This window comes from Brassica oleracea, chromosome C8 (genome assembly GCF_000695525.1).
Source record: "Brassica oleracea var. oleracea cultivar TO1000 chromosome C8, BOL, whole genome shotgun sequence".
NCBI classification, from domain to species: Eukaryota; Viridiplantae; Streptophyta; class Magnoliopsida; order Brassicales; family Brassicaceae; genus Brassica; species Brassica oleracea.
In genome coordinates, this window is record NC_027755.1 from 32688787 (window position 1) to 32707502 (window position 18716).

The 18716-nt window shown below is 39.9% G+C and overlaps 4 protein-coding genes across 4 annotated transcripts; 3 read left to right on the top strand and 1 right to left on the bottom strand.

Moving 5' to 3' along the window:
* Positions 1 to 2761: 2761 nt before the first annotated feature.
* LOC106309761 (actin-related protein 7-like) lies at positions 2762 to 4654 on the top strand. Its single transcript, XM_013746888.1, has 5 exons — positions 2762 to 3168; positions 3352 to 3493; positions 3709 to 3950; positions 4033 to 4216; positions 4305 to 4654. Exons 1-5 carry the CDS (start codon positions 2896 to 2898, stop codon positions 4523 to 4525), a joined length of 1062 nt encoding a protein of 353 aa, XP_013602342.1. The 5' UTR covers positions 2762 to 2895; the 3' UTR covers positions 4526 to 4654.
* A 726-nt stretch (positions 4655 to 5380) lies between these two features.
* LOC106312362 lies at positions 5381 to 7637 on the top strand. Its single transcript, XM_013749859.1, has 2 exons — positions 5381 to 5463; positions 5494 to 7637. Exon 2 carries the CDS (start codon positions 5501 to 5503, stop codon positions 7406 to 7408), a length of 1908 nt encoding a protein of 635 aa, XP_013605313.1. The 5' UTR covers positions 5381 to 5463; positions 5494 to 5500; the 3' UTR covers positions 7409 to 7637.
* Positions 7638 to 7766: 129 nt separating this feature from the next.
* Positions 7767 to 9322, top strand: LOC106309680 (4-hydroxy-tetrahydrodipicolinate synthase 1, chloroplastic-like). The gene is made up of 3 exons (XM_013746767.1): positions 7767 to 7966; positions 8150 to 8233; positions 8301 to 9322. The coding sequence occupies exons 1-3, from the start codon at positions 7890 to 7892 to the stop codon at positions 9226 to 9228; spliced, it is 1089 nt and encodes a 362-aa protein (XP_013602221.1). The 5' UTR covers positions 7767 to 7889; the 3' UTR covers positions 9229 to 9322.
* Positions 9323 to 16930: 7608 nt separating this feature from the next.
* On the bottom strand, positions 16931 to 18521 carry LOC106307872 (fasciclin-like arabinogalactan protein 10). The gene has a single exon (XM_013744955.1). It carries the CDS (start codon positions 18450 to 18452, stop codon positions 17184 to 17186), a length of 1269 nt encoding a protein of 422 aa, XP_013600409.1. The 5' UTR covers positions 18453 to 18521; the 3' UTR covers positions 16931 to 17183.
* Positions 18522 to 18716: the final 195 nt, after the last annotated feature.

Consider the following 18716-nt stretch of genomic DNA (forward strand, 5'->3'; position numbering starts at 1 on the left):
AAAAAATGATCTTTTATAATTTTGTAAATTTTACTTTATATAATTAAATATTGGCTTTAATAAAACACGAAGATACTTTCATTTTTAAATAGACTATTTTATTTTACAATTTAAAATAATTAGTAAACATATTAAGTTGATAACAATAATATTTTCTATAGAATAGAAAAATTAGCAATCCATAATATTATTAACTAAATATTAGTGTACATATATGTCAGCGTAAAAAAAATAAAATTATGTTTTTTTAATTTGATAAAGATGAAATATATCTTTTGACTTAAAACAAAATATTAAATTAGTAAAATAAAAATTTTAAGTATGAAGGCCATATCAATAAATAAATTATGTATATGTTACTAATTATATTATAGAATTTACATATAATTATACAACATATTTTCATTTTATTCGCTTTGATCAGTATAATTAGTTTATATGCCAAACCATATCCATATAGCGCATTTAAAAAAAAATAACATCCATTCGGTATATTCGGTATTACCAAATTCAAAACATTTTTTCTATTTCGGTTCGGTTTTGCCGGATTGAACTCCTAAATCTAAACCATGTATAATATCTCACTATTGCTTTAACCTATTCAATATCTATTGATTAAATTTATAATTTTTTTTAGTCTACTCAACCCGCGTAGGGCGCGGATCATCACCTAGTTGGATATGGTAATTTAAAGGAACTGATTTCTAGTACTGGAATCTGAGTTTGAGTGAGATTTTAGTGGATTTTGATGAATTCAATGCAACGCAATCAGATTTCGTTGTAATTCATTGCAATGTATTATTACATGTATACTGTTTGCTACGGAATCTTCTTGTTTTAAAAAGTAACAGACCACCAAGTTTCTTCCTCACTTTGTATTATTTCAAGTGGTGTTTAAAATATTTTCGCAAAAATTAAAAATATAAGATTTTATGCAATTTATCTTGATTACATAAAAATAACATTAAATGAAAGAAGTTCGACCAATAAGAAAAAATACATTATTTTGTAATTGGTTACAAATTTCAAATGACATTAAATTTTATCTTGAATAGTGAGAATATCACTTATTGTGAAACAAAATCAAAATCTTTAAACACCATCTAAAGTGATATGGAAAACGTAAAAGGTATTTAGAATGTTTTCAATTAAGATGTGGAACAATATGCTTTTCAGATCGACTGATATTCACCTAGTCTCCCGGATCAGCATTGTCGGTGTTAAAGCTTGTCTCATCCGTTTTATGGAGTGTTTGGCTAAAGCTAGTTTCTCGATCGGCATTTTTGCCTTCTTCCAAACTTTGATGTTTGAGTCTATCAACGTCGATTTTGACAATCACAAGCTCTTTAGAGAAATCGTTTTAGGGAAACAATCGAAGATTATCTACAAGTTTTTTTTTATTTTGAGCAAGCCTTTCCCTGACACTTTTATCTTATGTCTTAGTGTATTGCTTTTGTTGTTCATCTTATCGTCGAAAATAACTCTGGTAGTTACTATCTTATCGAGGAGAACAACTCCAGTTGTAATCACTTAGAACTTTGGCCATTAATATAATTTCAATGTCAAAAAAAGTTAAACAAAAAATATTTGATAATTTGAGAAAAATCAAATTAGTTATTTTGCTCATAAACCAATTTGTTTAAAATGTGTTTAATGATTAAACCTCTCAACTATTTTCAATAGGACGAATACCTCTCATTTAATTTTTTAATGTTTTAACCCCTCAATATAATTTCAGCTCTGTATGTCACCTTCCTTTACAAAATTATAGATTGAGGGTGGCAGACGTTAAAGGTTTGTAAGTTGAGAGGTTAAAACATTAAAAAAATTAGTTGAAATATTTTTTACGAGTCAAAATTAGTTGAAATATTTTATCACTAAAACACCTTATTTTATTTGTTTACATATGTATGTATTGAATGGTTTGTGGTGGTTTTGGGTTTGAAAAGAATCATGCATAATTTTTTTGACAATCCGTTTCAGTTGCGCGAATGGTGAACAAGCTCGGGTTGGGCATATGTCAAAGGTCATACTCAAGCGTGTGTATTTTAGTAACCTTTGGACTAAGACAGCTGCCATCGCCCACGTAGATTAAGCATAACGAATCTTAAGAGGTGATATTAGATTCAAAAATTAAATTGATTTTGATAGAATTCAATTAAAGACATAAATAATATATTTTGAAATATTTAAAACGATTTGATGATGTTTTAAAGCATTTGTCTAATTTTTTCATTTTAGATTTTAAAGGAATACAATTAAATTTGATAGAAACCAACTTCTTTAAATTTCAAAACAATTTTGAATCTTTATATTAAATGCACAAAGAAAGAACATATTCTTCACTGATAAAAATAATAAAACTATAATCATTTCCATACAATATAAACAAATGGTCATTTTTAAAGTGGAACAAAAACTCTACTAACAAAGAAAAAAACCAATTATTTTTATACCATAAGAAAATTGGTTCTTTACAATTTGTAGAAAAAAATTCATTAAATTTTATTCAAATACAATTACAACGCAATCCACCGAAAAATTAATAACACAAACATTTAATAGAATTAGAAAACCACTAAATCAAATACCACAAGAATTTAAGAAATTGGTAAAATAAATCTATGATTGAATAATACAAGAATTTAATGGAAAGTCTGATTCCTTGGAATTCAATTCAATTTCTAAATCAAATATGATTATGGGTTTAATGGGCTTAGATTGCTGATGACCAAAAAAGACACTTAACGGCGCCGTTTTGATCTTCGCCCCTCTCACCTCTCGTCTCTCACACTCGGTTTCGTCTTCTCAATCTTCTTCTTTGCATCCTTTAACTTGGTGCTTCTAGCAAACTTTTTTCTTTTTCTGTTTCGAATTTATGGTTTTTGAAAAACAATGGAAACACTCGTCGTAGACGCTGGCTCTAAGCTCCTGAAAGCGGGAGCAGCGGTTCCTGATCAGTCTCCTGCAATGATAATCCCATCTCAAATGAAACGAATGGTTGATGATGGGTCTGATGATGTAACTCTTGACCCTATTGAAAGGGGGTTCATTAGAGACTGGGACGCTATGGAGGATCTGTTGAGGTACGTTGCGTACACTGGGCTTGGATGGGAGGAGGGAAACGAAGGCAATATACTCTTCACTGATCCTCTCTCTACTCCCAAGGTTTGTTCTTAATTGAAAAGATTACAACTTTACAAGTTTCTTTTGGGTTTTGACCCATTTTGTTGTTAAAGTAAATGAAGTTAAATAAAGTAAAGATTAGAACTTTACAAGTTGCATTTTTTGTTTCTTGTAGTAAATGGAGTTTGATTTGTTTATGTAAAAATGATTGTTTTGGTGGGGCAGGCTATTAGGGAGCAACTGGTGCAGATGATGTTTGAAACATTCAATGTCTCTGGATTCTATGCGTCAGAGCAAGCAGTGTTGTCCCTTTATGCTGTTGGAAGGATCTCTGGTTGCACTCTTGATATTGGCCATGGGAAGATAGGTGAAGTAGTAACTTGGTTCGCCTATGTTATAATCTGATCTTACTGTTTGTGTCTTTTGGCTTTACAAACCTTTAGTTTTTAAGTAAATGTTTTTGTTCTTGTAACTTGTAGTGGACTTTTGGTTCCTTGTCTATGTAGTGGTTATGATTCGGATCTTGTTTCTGTATTGTGATTGATCTCTCATTTGGTTTTCACTCTTTTTCTGTGTGCCTAGATATTGCTCCAGTTCTTGAAGGTGCGGTGCAGCACATTGCCTCAAAAAGGTTTGAGCTAGGGGGAACCGATCTTACAAAACTCTTGGCTCAAGAGCTTGGGAAATCAAACCCTTCAATGAAACTCAGCATGTCTGATGTTGAAAAACTCAAGGAACAGCATGCAAAATGTGCGGAGGATGAGATTGCTTACGAGAAAACCCAAAACTGTGAAATTGAGCAGCATACTCTTCCAGATGGGCAGGTTTGTGTGTCTACAAATCAAATCAAGAGTCTACAACTTGTCTTGTATTATACACAAAATAACAGAATGATGGGCTTAATAGGTGATAAGGATTGGGGGAGAGAGATACTCTGTTGGTGAAGCTCTGTTTCAGCCATCAATATTAGGACTAGAGGAGCATGGAATAGTTGAACAGCTTGTCCGGATAATCTCCACAGTGTCATCTGAGAACCATAGGCAGCTCTTGGAGAACACTGTACTTTGTGGTGGGACAACCTCCATGACAGGTAATAATGATGATAATTTAGATGTGTGTTGATACTGTTTTGGGGTTGGAATACTTCAAGGTTTGTGGTGTACTCTCTTCATTGGTAGGATTCGAAACCAGGTTTCAGAAAGAAGCAAGCTTGTGCTCATCTGCTATTAGGCCAACGCTGGTGAAACCGCCGGAGTATATGCAGGAGAATGTGGGATTGTACTCGGCTTGGGTTGGAGGAGCGATACTAGCTAAAGTGGTGTTTCCACAGAACCAGCATGTTACTAAAGCTGACTATGACGAGACTGGACCATTGGTGGTTCACCGGAAATGTTTCTGATCCTGAAACGACCAAAACGTTTGTAGTTGCTGTTGTAGCTGAGGATTGTTTTGCTGTGTTTAGGTTTAACTCTAATTATTCGGACATGTCCCACTCGATCTATGTAACTTAAACTGATTCATTCTCTCAGTTTTGTTCTTGCGCAGCTCCTCTAACTGCACATTAACGTTCTCAAACTCGCCCCTCGAGTTTTCTCCCACTCTGCTGTTACTTCACAAGAAGGAAACAACTTATCGTCTACATGAGAGAACTCGCAAGAGGAAGTAGAAAAGTTATCAAAACACTACTAACATGAGTTTCTTGTCCGCCCATAGAAAAGAGCCAATGACTGCAAGTTCCACTCTTCCCATTCCCATAGCGATTTCTCTGAGAAAACTCGCTTTACACATACTAGCCTCTTTGACTTTTCGCTTACAAACCGGGAGACACTCCTTCTCAATATCAGCCAAAGCAGCATCCTTTTCATCCTCACTCTCTGCCATTTCACTCTCTAGTTCCTATTATCAACAATGTTCGAACAAAACTTACGTACAAGCCAAGATAAAAGCAAGAGACAGAACCTACCTGGGTCGTCAACAATCAGAAAAAAATGGTAAACTCGTGAAGGTAACTGATGCAAAAATCGAAATTTGAAGAGGGAGCGAGTAGAGGAGGCGTGCGTTACGAATTTTTGTTGACGTGGCAGTATCTGAGACGTTGAATGAAAGCTTCTTTATTTTAACGGACACGATTTCGTAACGGAGCAATAAAGCCTTCAAATTTTCTGAAATGTGATTGGTTATTAAATATTTTTAAAACACTGCCCCCCCCTCGGACTTATCTTTATGGTCCGACGACACTGAACTTCTTTAAAATGAGAAATAATCGAAAAACAATTTAATTAAAAAAAAAAAAAAGAAACAGAAGAAGAAAGAATCCTTCTTCATCGTCGTCTCCATCTCCTTCCTCTGCTTCTTCTTCTTCTCCATCCTCCCGATGAATCCACACAAAACCGAAGAAGATCTGTTCCACCACCACGATCTCGACCCAACAAACCTACTCTCTCAATCACCACACCCGTCCATCCACCACCACAGCCACAACCCCGAAGACGATCCCACCTTCTCTCTCCCGGAGTTCGTCCTCTTCCGCTCCTCACCCTCCCTAGACTCCCCATCCCACTCCTCCGACGAACAAGACTCCTTATCCCACCCCACCCCGGAAACCCCCAAAATCGCAAACCCTAGAATTTCAATCTCAACCGAAGAGCCCCGAGACTGGGACTACATCAACCCGGAGCCTCACATCTCCTCCCAATTCTACACATTCAACTCCGAATCCCACTCCCTCATGATCCTCTGCCTCCGCGAAGGCCGCCTCGCCTCCCCCGCCGAGATCCGCGTCGCCACCCCTCGCTCCGTCCTCAAATCGTGGCGCTCCGTCTGGAAAGACCGCAACGAGGACACCGCCTACGTCACGGCGTGGAAACGGATCCAGGACAAGCTCACCGCGCGCCTCGATCCCGCCTCCGGCAACGAGTTCCTCTGCTTTAAAAACAACACGCGGCAGTTCGTGTCGCACGTTAGCCAGTGGCAGGACATAGTCATGGGGTTTCACGGTGACGGCGACTTGAAACACTTGGGGGTTAGAGAGACTATTGATAGGATTAAACAAGTGTGGACCGTTGGTGCTAAGTTGTATGGTATCCCAGAGAGCTTTATTAGGGTCTGTGTGGCGGCGTGTGGTGTTTGTAATGCGGTTACTGAGTCCGGCTCGAGGAATAAACGGCGGCGTTTTGAGTATACTGAGTCTTTCGATGTGCCTGCGAAGGACGTTGCTGATAGGTTGCAGGAGTTAGCTGCTAAGCATAAGGTGGTGCTGTGTATTAGGCAGAAGTATATTAGGTACAAGCCGTTTATGGCCGAGGTGAAAGATTACGCTTGTCACAGAGCTGGAGAGCCTGCGTCGAAGAAGTCCAGGGTTTTGAAGAGGGAGCCTTATCAGTCTAAGAGGTGTGGGTGTGGTTTTAGGATTAGAGCTATTGTCCCCATTGCTAATTATAATGAAAAGGATAAGACTTTTGTTTACGAGGAGGAAGGGACAGCTGTTTTTAAGATGTACGCTGTTCATTCGGGGCATGAGCCCGGGGCGATGGATGGGAACGCGAGGATCATGCATCGGCTTGTTGGTCATAAGGAGTTTTTGATGGAGCATGATGTGGTCTATGGCGTGAGGGAAGAGTTGGAAAGTGAAGAGATTGGGAAGGACGATGGTGGAGATATGCGTTTGAGTGTGTTGCATCAGGTGCATGAGCTGAGGAGTGAGCTTGGTGCTTTAGAAGGAAAGATTGGGAAGATTCCGGAAGAGATGTTGGGTTCAGTGTCCAGAGAGTTGTTTGAGATGCTCAACAAGATCAGGAACATCGACGAAGAGGGTGTTAAGGGAACAACGGGCTTGCTTTCCGACAAGGAAATGCTTGTTGGAGATAACGATTTAGCTCATTGGAGTGACCATCACCATCACCATCACCATGAGCATTTGTATGGAGATGGGAAGGATACAGAGCTTATTGAAGATGATGAAGACAGTTTCGGGAGGAGCCTTGATGATGTTGTTCCTTGGGAACAGATAAGGCCACCATCTGGGTGTACAAGCCCAAAGGATATATTGTCGGAAACATCATGTAAGCCTGAGAAATGGTTAAAGTGCAATGACTTTGATGAGAAGAGCATTCTGAACTGTGAAGATTCGAAACTAACAAAACCGATGAGAGACGATGAAGGTATAGTATCAGACGTAGGTTTAGTTGGTATACAAGTGGATAGCTTCTATCAAGAAAACTCAAAATGGTACGATTCTCCTTGTGAAGAAGACAATGGATTCAGACATGGAGAGATTTTGTAGAAACACGGGGTAAGGTTCGTCTTTATAACCAGTTTCTAACTCAGCTATCACACGCATCTTATGTATATCATAACTGGGGGGATCAGATTGTATATTTATGCATTCTATAAGTCGAGAGTATTTTGTTTTGTAATGTTGTAGAGGTTTCTTTTGTTGTGTGGTTGTGTAAAACGAAACCCATATTTGTGTCTCTGCATATATATAACATCGTTGTTAGTTTTATTTAACCTTTCTGTAATTTAAATTAACTTTTGACACGCGTAAGGTTTGTTAACGCTTGCCTCTGTAGAGTTTATCTTCTTATCCATCGGTTCACTATAAAACTCATTTAATGGGCCACGCGTTTAGATCCCGTAGGCCCAATGCTCCTAATACGACGTCGTTAGTAAAAGACCTAAAGTATACACTCCTCTCCCGCCGCTTTCTTCTTCGGCCGGAATCTGACGTCAGCATAAATTCGCGGTGGTTTTTACGTTGAAAGATGGCAGCTTTGCAAGGTTACGGCTTGATCTCCACGAACTCTCCCCTCCATTTCCCTCGTACGCATCAATTCAAGAGGTTACACTCTTCCTCTCTATTGCCTAATGGTTTGGAACCCGATAGTGTCGAAAGATGATTGTAAACTAGTCTTATGATCATCTCTGATTGGCTGAGTTTTTTTTTATTACCGGACATCATTACCGGAAGCTCTGTTTTGTCTGAATTGTTAACATGCTCTGGCTTTATCTTCACATCACGCAGAAAGAATGCGAGATGGGTCTCTCCAATAGCAGCTGTAGTACCTAACTTCCATCTCCCAATGCGCAGTCTCGAGGATAAAAACAGGTCGGTTTAGCTTCAGTTCCGGTTTAGTGTTCTTGTTGATGCCACAACTCTCTCTCTCTTGTTACAGGACGAACACAGAAGACATAAGGTCACTTAGAGTTATCACAGCCATCAAGACACCGTATCTCCCCGACGGAAGATTCGACCTCGAAGCATACGACTACCTAGTCAACACGCAGATAGAAAAAGGCGCTGAAGGTGTGATCGTCGGTGGTACAACCGGTGAAGGCCAGTTGATGAGCTGGGATGAACACATAATGCTCATAGGCCATACCGTGAACTGTTTCGGCGCAAGAATCAAAGTCATTGGGAACACTGGAAGCAACTCCACCAGAGAAGCTATACACGCAACTGAGCAAGGGTTCGCCGTTGGAATGCACGCTGCTCTCCACATAAACCCTTACTACGGCAAAACATCTATTGAAGGCATGACTGCTCACTTTCAAACCGTTCTTCCCATGGGACCGACGATTATATACAATGTGCCGGGAAGAACTAGTCAAGATATACCTCCACATGTTATCTTTAGGCTCTCTAGGAACGCTAACTTGGCTGGTGTTAAGGAATGCGTGGGTAATAACCGAGTTGAAGAGTATACTGAGAATGGTGTTGTTGTGTGGAGTGGTAACGATGATCAGTGCCATGACTCTAGATGGGATCATGGAGCTACTGGAGTTATATCGGTTACTAGCAACTTGGTTCCAGGTTTGATGAGGAAGTTGATGTTTGAAGGTAGAAACTCGGCGTTGAACGCACAGCTTCTGCCTTTGATAGATTGGGTGTTCCAAGAACCGAATCCTATTGGTGTTAACACAGCTTTGGCTCAGCTTGGAGTTGCGAGGCCGGTCTTTAGGTTACCTTATGTGCCGTTGCCTATGTCCAAAAGGGTTGAGTTTGTTAAACTTGTGAAGGAGATTGGAAGAGAGCATTTTGTAGGGGGGAGAGATGTTCAGGTGCTTGATGATGATGACTTCATTTTAATCGGTCGGTATTAGATGTCTATTGGTTATGTTCATTTTTAGCTTATGGATCGTATGGTTGCCCTGTTCTGTTTGCTATTTTGTAATGAATCTGGTTTCTATTTTTTTTTTTTTTTTTGTCACAATGTTTCTATTTTTTTATTCTGACATTATTTAACTCAAATAATTTTTGATTAGGCAAAATAATAGCGAACCACTCTAACCGTGAGAAAATCGGTTGGAATTCGATTTAATATACGTTATAACTAAACTTAAGATAGAGTACATGTCACCAATTCGAGCCCGTTCAAGGTGGTTGAGTGTCACTTCTTTATAACTCTCCACCAGGGTTCGATTCGTATTGGTACCCTTCTCGAGAATTTCTCGAGACACTCCTTGTCCGTCGGAGGTGACTCCGTGCGGCTTCTTCTTCCACACGTGGAATGACCTTTCCCAGTTCTGTCTGGTGTATTCTCAACTAGTTGTTGAGGAGGTAATCTAAATTACCTCTCTTTTTATATTTTAACATTTAAGGATCTATGAACTGCTGTCAAAACAAAACCTATGCGTTTCTTGGACGTTTCTGTAACTTTTTTTTTACTCAACAATTACTCTTCATTAAACCAACTCAAAGTCTTACAAGATGGTCATCGACCTCCATACAAGAAACTAACCAAATAGGCAGAATAGAATACAACTTAGGGACAAAGGACATAAACGTATCAGTCTCCATCTGCAACTTTGTTACCACTCCTAGGGTAGTAAACCACTTCCACCTCTCCTATTTGCAGTAATGAGGCACTGATCTCTTGGATTATGGGTTTTATCTTCGGCCAGACCTCTTCTTCCCCGTTTAACATCCTTATCAATAATTGAGAGTCTGTCTCGAAGGTTACATGACCTGAAGCTCCAGTAATATTCAACTGTGTAAGTATTTTTTGGCAAGGTTATTAGGCAGCAAAAGCTCTAATGATTGATAGTTAGATTGTCACAAAAGGATGGCACTCTGGTTATTTGTCATATATTTGTCTGAAGAAGCATGTTATGGAAGTTGAGAGACTGAAGCAGTGGAGATTGACACGAAGATGAGTTTGTCTTAGATTTACGTTTATTGTGGCACGAGCTGATCTCATCGTGTGTCTGGGAATGATTCTGAAGATCTCAGACACATCTTCTGGTTTTGTTCCCCTGAAAAAGAACTGAGTAAGCACAATAGGAAGAGTAGATTTACATAGAAATAGATAGAGGGCTTGTGTATTGTAAGCGGCAGAGAGAGATGAAGAGGATGAGAAAATAAGCCTTTTGAAAAACAATGAAATTCATGATTATAGAGGTATTACTACTGAAGACCAAATGGCAAATTGGAGGAACAAGTCAACGACCAGAATCATTAGCATGATTCAAAATGATCAAAGTTATTTTAATTCTAAACCTACAGTCTCTACTCTTTCCACCTATTCTTAGAGTAAGCATTGTCTACCCACAAACAAATAGATGATGAGTCGTCTTTAAACCATGCATCAAACATAAATTAAAGCTTATAAAATCACCAAACAAGTATATCATAAATGGCAAAAGATTCACCAAAGACTGGGGGTAATTTACGTAGTTGGTGATGCTTATAATGATGAGTTTTGTTGGTCCAAATCAGAATCACCACGCCCACTCATCATTTCAAGATGGTACCATATATGAATCCCCCATCTAGCTTTGTACTCTCATCCATTACATGTGCCTTTAATCATCTATAAGAAATAAACATTCAAATTTCATTTCAGTAGCAAAGAAAAGGTGGATATATATAAATGTGTATCCACTGTCCTTGCACAGTTGCACTGCACACCAGCCTCGATAAAGAAAAGATTATACGGTCGGTCCTTTACTAGTCAACTAGAAGTGAAGTTAATCGTTTATGTTATCTTAATAACTTGGACCTAAAAGTTGTGTCGGCGATGGGGAATAGTAATAAACATAAGCCCATTGGGCTCTTGAAAAATACATTATGAAAATGATAAAGATCGTGGACCCCAAGGGACAGTCTCTTCTCACTTCACTCCACGAGCACGTGGGATATTTAATAAGTTCAATTTCCAACGGTACTTTGCCTTTTAGTTACTCAATTTTCTCTATTTTAAAAGAAAATCCACATATTTAATTAATACTACGTTGCATCACCCAATGATAATCGTGATTACTTTCGTAATTGTAAATGTACCAAAGGCCAAGACAAAATCCTCAACCTAGAAACTAGTTAAGTTCAACAGTAGCACGAAAACAAAAGCAATACAGGTCTACATTAAATAAAGGCTCGATTAATTTAAACGCAGCAGCGGTTGCGGTTGCGAGAGTTTGCAGATGCGGCTAATTGCAGTTTCAAGCGTTATTAAACGTTTTGTATGACCGGTACAACGTTTAAAAATTGTTGCGTTTGCAGGATATTTGTAACTGATTGATTATAAGATATTGCAACAGTTTAATAATAATTTGTAAGATCAGAATCAGAAAGACACAAAAGACTGCACGGAATGATCTATATTTATTCATAGGTTCCAATGCCTTTTAAAGGGAATACATGAAACAAACAACAAACGAAAATAACGGACACATGACGCAACTAGCTCAACTAGTTTCAGTTACAACGAGAAAATAGGAAACTACTCTTGACCCATTCTGATCCATAAGAATAGGACATTATTGAAACAACTAAGACTTACTCAACAATCCCTCCCTTGAACTGAACTCGATCAAGAGATCAGTTCATAGCTCGCATTCCAAACGCTTCCCTGATCCTTTGAAATGATGCCATCTTCAAAGGTTTTGTCAGTATGTCAGCCAGCTGCTCCTCAGTGCTACAGTACTCCAACTTGACAACTCCTTCCTTCGTCAAATCCCTGAGAAAATGATAGCGGACCCTTATATGCTTTGACTTCCCGTGCATGACAGCATTTTTGGACAACTTGATGGTTGATGTGTTGTCGCAGAGTAGAACCATCTGATCATCTTGTTTGTGTCCAATCTTTTCCAGTATCCTTCTCATCCAAATGGCTTGACAAGCACATGTAGCTGCAGCTACATACTCCGCTTCCGTAGACGACAAAGTTACAATTGGCTGTTTCCTTGAAGACCAAGCTACTACTCCTCCACTCATCAAGAAGACATAGCCAGAGGTGCTCTTACTGTCATCAACGTCTCCTGCATAGTCACTGTCAGTGTACCCCACAAGTTCATCGTTACCTCCTCTTTGATACCATACCCCCAATTCCAGAGTTCCCTTCACGTACCTCATGATTCTCTTTGCAACAGCAAAATGTAGCTCAGTAGGATTAGCCATGAAGCGACTGATGAGACTTACGACAAACATTAGGTCAGGTCGTGTGGCTGTGAGATACATTAAGCTGCCCACGATCTGCTTGTAGAGCGTTGAGTCGACCTTCACACCAACTTCATCTCTGCTAACCTTCTGTCCAGGTACTATCGGATTACCAACAGAGTTGAAGTTTTGCATCTCAAACCTCTCGATCAACTCAGCTGCATACTTTCTTTGACAGATGAAGATCCCATCAGCCTTCTGTATTACTTCAATGCCAAGAAAGTACCTCATCTTCCCTAAGTCGGTCATGTCAAACTCTTCTTTCATGGAGTGTTTAAACTCATCAAGCAACTCTTCATCATCACTGGTGAACAATAAATCATCAACGTAGATGCTCACAATTAAGATTTTACCTTCCTTCTGCTTAATGAACAACGTTTGTTCACTGGAGCTGCTCACAAAACCCTCCTTGATGAAGTAGGACTCGATGCGGCTGAACCAAGCTCTGGGTGCTTGTTTCAGTCCGTAAAGAGCCTTGTGCAGCTTATAGACCATGTTCTCCTTCCCTGCTACTTCATAGCCTTGCGGTTGCTCTACGAACACATCATCTTTTAACTCTCCATGTAAGAAAGCGGACTTGACATCGAGCTGATAGATTCTCCATCCTCTTTGAGCCGCTAAAGCAATGATCATCCTCACTGTATCCATTCTAGCTACTGGTGCGAAGACCTCTGTGTAGTCTACTTTATACTCTTGAGCATATCCTTTCACTACCAGACGAGCTTTGAACTTGTCTACCTCCCCCAGCTCGTTCAATTTGGTCTTGTAAATCCACTTAACCCCAATAGCCTTCGCTTCATTTGGTAGTGTAGTTAGCGACCATGTTTGGTTTCGTTCGATAGACTGAATCTCATCATCCATCGCATGTTTCCACTTGAGATGAACTGCCGCTTCTTGAAAGCTGGTAGGGTCGGATATGAGCATGAAAGCCAGATTCTCAGTGTCTATCCTGGCCATATTTGCTTCTTCTTCTGTGTCTGATAGTTCCTCACCCGTGATGTAATCTGCAGACCAGATTGGTGGTCTTCTCGTTCTGCTTGTTGTGGCAATTGCTTCTCCAGTTTGTACTTCATTAGGAGGAGAATTGTTGACAACATTACCTTCTGTCCCTGCTCCAACGTTTTCTTCTGCTCCTCCTCCTCCTCCCAATTCTCCTTCATTTACTATCACCTCTGTCTCCTCATCATCTTCAGTGACTTCATAATCATCTTCCCACTCAAGTTCCACGCTCGCCTCACCATAACCAACATCATCCCAGTTCCACTTCTTATCTTCCTCAAATATCACGTCTCTACTGATGTGCACCTTGTTTTCTTCTGGATCGAACATCTTGAAGGCCTTGGATTCACTGCTAAAACCCAACAGAACACACTTTACGCTTTTATCATCAAGCTTTCTTCTCTTAACATCCGGAACATGGACATAACCGATGCATCCAAAGATTCTGAAATGTTCGACTGATGGCTTTCTTCCACTCCATGCTTCTTCAGGGGTCAAGTCTCTTACAATGAGTGTAGGCGATCTGTTGAGAACGTGGTTTACCCATTGTACAGCATCTGGCCAGAAGGATTTTGGCACCTCTTTCTCTAGTAGCGCAGCTCTTACCATGTTCATGATCGTGCGATTTTTGCGTTCAGCAACGCCATTTTGCTGCGGTGTGAAAGCGGTGGTCAGTTGTCTTTTGATGCCATGCTCTCTGCAGAACTCCTTGAATTCATTTGAGTTGTATTCTCCTCCTCTGCCTGTTCTTAGACATTTGATAAACAACCCGGTTTGCTTCTCTACAAACGCTTTGAATGTCTTGAACTGATGAAATGCCTCTGACTTCTCCATCACGAAATAAATCCATGTCTTCCTCGAGAAATCGTCAATAAAACTTATCAAGTACCTCAGTTGGCTGTTTGATGCTGGACTGATAGGACCGCAGAGATCAGAGTGTATCAGTTGCAGCTTCTCAGTAGCTCTCCATTTGCTCTGTTTTGGATGTTTGCCTCTGACACACGCCTCACATGTGGTTTTTACTTCTCCAATCTCCGGCAAACCCACAACCATCTCTTTGCTGCATAGCGTGTGAAGTCCCTTGTAACTGAGATGACCGTATCGGTGGTGCCACAGCTCTGCCTTATTTGAGATGTCAGCCTGTAGACATTTTTCTTCACTTGAGGAGTCGTTTGATTCTCCCAGTAGGATGAACATCCTATTAGCACTCATCACAGATTCTGCAATCTTTCCTCTGGTGGTGTGAAAGATGCTGCAAGTCTTTTGATCTCCTCCTTTGAACAACACGTCTAGACCCTTTTCTTGGAGTTGCCCAACACTTAACAAATTGTTCTTCAACTCTGGCACATAGTAGACGTCATTGATCACGTAACTCACTCCTCTGAGTATAATCTTTATCACTCCTTTCCCACCAACCATTAGCTTATGGTTGTTTCCAAGCTTGACATTGTGAGTGAAGCCAGTGTCTAAGCTTGAGAACATACGTCTGTCTCCACACATATGGTTAGAACAACCAGAGTCCACGAACCAAGCATCACCTCTCCTCGTTCCTTGGAGCTCTACATACGCCATTAACATGACCTCCTCTTTCTCTTCTAGCTCTGCGTAATGAGCACCATTGCTTCCATTTGGACACTCATTCTGGAAGTGTCCCAGTTTGTGACAATGGTAGCACTCAATTGTTGCTTTGTTGAAGAAGCGACCTCTGCCTCTACCACGTCCTCTGTAAGAGCCTCTGCCTCTTCCCCTAACACTGAGTGCCTGGTCTTCCTCTTCATGAAGGTTCCTTCTGAACTTCTTCTCATGGACAGATAATGAACTCTGCAACTCATCAACCGTCATGATACTCGTGTCTCTGGATTCTTCAATGGACACCACCACATAAGTGAATTTGTCAGTCAGAGTACGAAGAATCTTCTCAACAATCTTCGAGTCTGACATGCTTTCACCATTACTTCTCATTTTGTTTGATACCACCATCACTCTTGCAAAGTAATCGTCAATACTTTCTTCATTCTTCATTGCGAGAACTTCAAATTCTCTCCTTAGAGTTTGGAGAAGAGACCTCTTCACACGTTCATTACCTCCAAACTTTCTCTTCAATGACTCCCAGATGATCTTAGATGTTTTTCGATCTAAGATCTGCTCAAACACAACTCGATCAATGGCTTGAAACAAGTAATGCTTCACTTGATGATCTTTCACCTTGAGTTCCTCGAGTTGTTTCTGCTGCGCTGCAGTTACCTCGGTTCCCTCTGCTGCTTCAGTGTAGCCCTCTTCCACCAGATTCCATAACCCTTTCGCACGTAAAAGGTTCTCCATCAATTCACTCCAATGATCATAGTGACCATCAAAATGGGGGATCTTGGTAAGTGTTTTGTCGTCGCTCATCTTCTCTCTCTCTTTTCTTCTTGATCACTCTTCTTTAGTGTTTTGCTCTGATACCAAATGTAAGATCAGAATCAGAAAGACACAAAAGACTGCACGGAATGATCTATATTTATTCATAGGTTCCAATGCCTTTTAAAGGGAATACATGAAACAAACAACAAACGAAAATAACGGACACATGACGCAACTAGCTCAACTAGTTTCAGTTACAACGAGAAAATAGGAAACTACTCTTGACCCATTCTGATCCATAAGAATAGGACATTATTGAAACAACTAAGACTTGCTCAACATAATTACTCATATTAATACTCCCTCTGTTCCTAAAGATAGATTTTTTAGTATTTTCACACATATTAAGAAAACACATTAAACTACCTTAATAAATGTATCATTTTCTGTAATTTTCAATTTTCAATAACTTTTAACCAATAGTAATTCAATAAAGACAATTAATTTTCTTGAAGTTTACAATTTTTTCATAGAAAACACAAAAAATACATCTTTCTGAAACAAACGTTTTTTCTAGAAAGTCTATTATTAAGGAACGGATGGAGTATATTATAATATTAAAAAAATATAAAAACATAATATTGTAATAAAATATAATAACTATCAATATAATATGATTAATAAAAATATTATGTTTATTTATAAAAATTTTAAATTAGTTGAAAGTTTTAATTTTAATAAAATTTGTTTTCGAGATTTATATTAAAAAATTAAAAAAAATATTTTATTTCGTTTTATAAATGTGTATATCTTTATATATGTGTGTATATAAATGTTTTAAAATTCTAATAAATAGTTAGTTTAAAGTTTTTATAAAGCGAATTATGATACCGTTTATGAATTTTAATTGATATATAAAATATTTATATATTTTATTTATAATATTTCTATTTTAAAATTTTAAAATATTTTTGAAAATAATTTTAAATTTATTTTTCCATCCGCAAACGCTAGCTGGGATCAGCTTTGATTTTAAGAGATTTGAATGTAACGGTTTGTATGATTGTTTCAAAACGCTGTCAATCGCTACCAACTGAAAAAGCTGCGTTTACGGATCGTAACGGAAAAACCAGTCAGACCCTAAAAAAAAGATTAAAACTTAAAAACCTCACACTCTAATCCCAGTCTTAAGAAAACAACACACAAAAGTAGAAGAAAATTAGAAAATGGGAAAAAAAAAATGGCAGTCTACGTAATTACGAGAGTTCCAAGGGTTTGTTTATAGCAATAGAGATGTAGCGGCAAGTGTGACCAATACGGCGACGTACGCAGAAGCGCTCACGTGAAACGCCGCGTTTTTAGCTTTGCTGTCCTCTGAACTTGTCGGCGAGTCTGACGGAGCTCCCTCCGGCGAATCATCAACTGGAGGCGCAGGCGGTGAAGCTGCGACTGGTGACGGCGCTTCAGCTGGAGACGGTGACTTAGCCGGAGATGGTGTCGGTGCACTCACTGGTTCCGGTGCCGGCGCCGGAGATGGTGATTTTCCGAAGAGCTCGGTAGGGAGGAGGACTTTATCCACCGTGAATATCACGACGGGTGTCTCATCCACCACCGTGTCAGCCAGCCTCGATGGTCCAATGCCAGTGTGGAGAATAACTTCATCGCCGGAAGTTGACGTCGTTAAATCATATTTACCGGCGCCGTTAGTAGCTAACGTGGAGATTGCGTCCTTGTTAATCTTCAACGAGCCTTTAGGTTTGTATTCAGCGAGGGCGTGATACTCTAGGAGCGAGACCACCTCAGCTTGCGTGAGCTTGGTTAGATCCGGTACGCCTTCGGCTTTGAAAGCTTCATCGGACGGTGCAAAAACAGTCAACCCTTTTTCAACGGTGGATACGTAGGTCTTGAGCACACCGCTCGTGACGAGCAAGTTCGCGAAGGTTTTGCAACCGGCTTTCTCGAGAAGCCCGGTGATGTTGTTGAGTCCGTCGGCGGAGGGAGCCGGAGCGGTTAAGATTCCGGGAGCGATGATCGGAGCGTCGATTTCGAGGACGGAGATGTTGTAAGGGATCTGCTTAACGGATTTTGTGTAGCTGGAAGCGAGCTTCGAACCAGGAGCGGCGGAGCTGAACCCGACTTTGCCGCCTTTGAGATCGGTGACGTTGACGAACCCTAAGTTTCCGGGAGCGTTACCGGTGGTTTGGTAAAGCGTGGTGGTGAGAGTGGTGCCTTGAGAGATCTTGTGGAGCTTGACGGGGTCGTAGTAGTCGAGGAGGACGAGGAGGCTGAGGGCGTTTTTGACGACGGAGAGTGGGTGTTTACCGGCGAGGGAAGACATTGCGCCATTGTTGAGGACGAGGAGGGTGATGGTGGTGCGACTGTTGATTTCGTCGGCGAGCTTTGTTTGGGAGAGGTAGCTGTTGAAGGAGGAGTATTCCGGTGATTCTGAGAGGATTTGGGTGATGTTGTGGCCGGAGACGGTGGAAAGGACGGCGAGGAGAGATAGAGTGAATGCGAGGAGAGAGAGAGCACGTGATGAAAAAGCCATTGAGTTTTTTGACGGTTGTGTGGAAGTGTGGACTGTCGGAAAAGAAAGTGAGAAGACACAAGTTTAAGAAAGGAGATTAAATAAGTGGTTAACCATGGTTGTGTTAAATAACACTGGTTGGTTTGTTAAAAAGCCTGTAATCACGTAAATGGGCTTTTGGGCTTGTTTTCTTTGTTTCTACTCAAAATCAACCGTTATATCACTCTATTATGAATGACATCATTACTATCATTTTTGTTAGTAGATACAGTGTTTTGAATACTC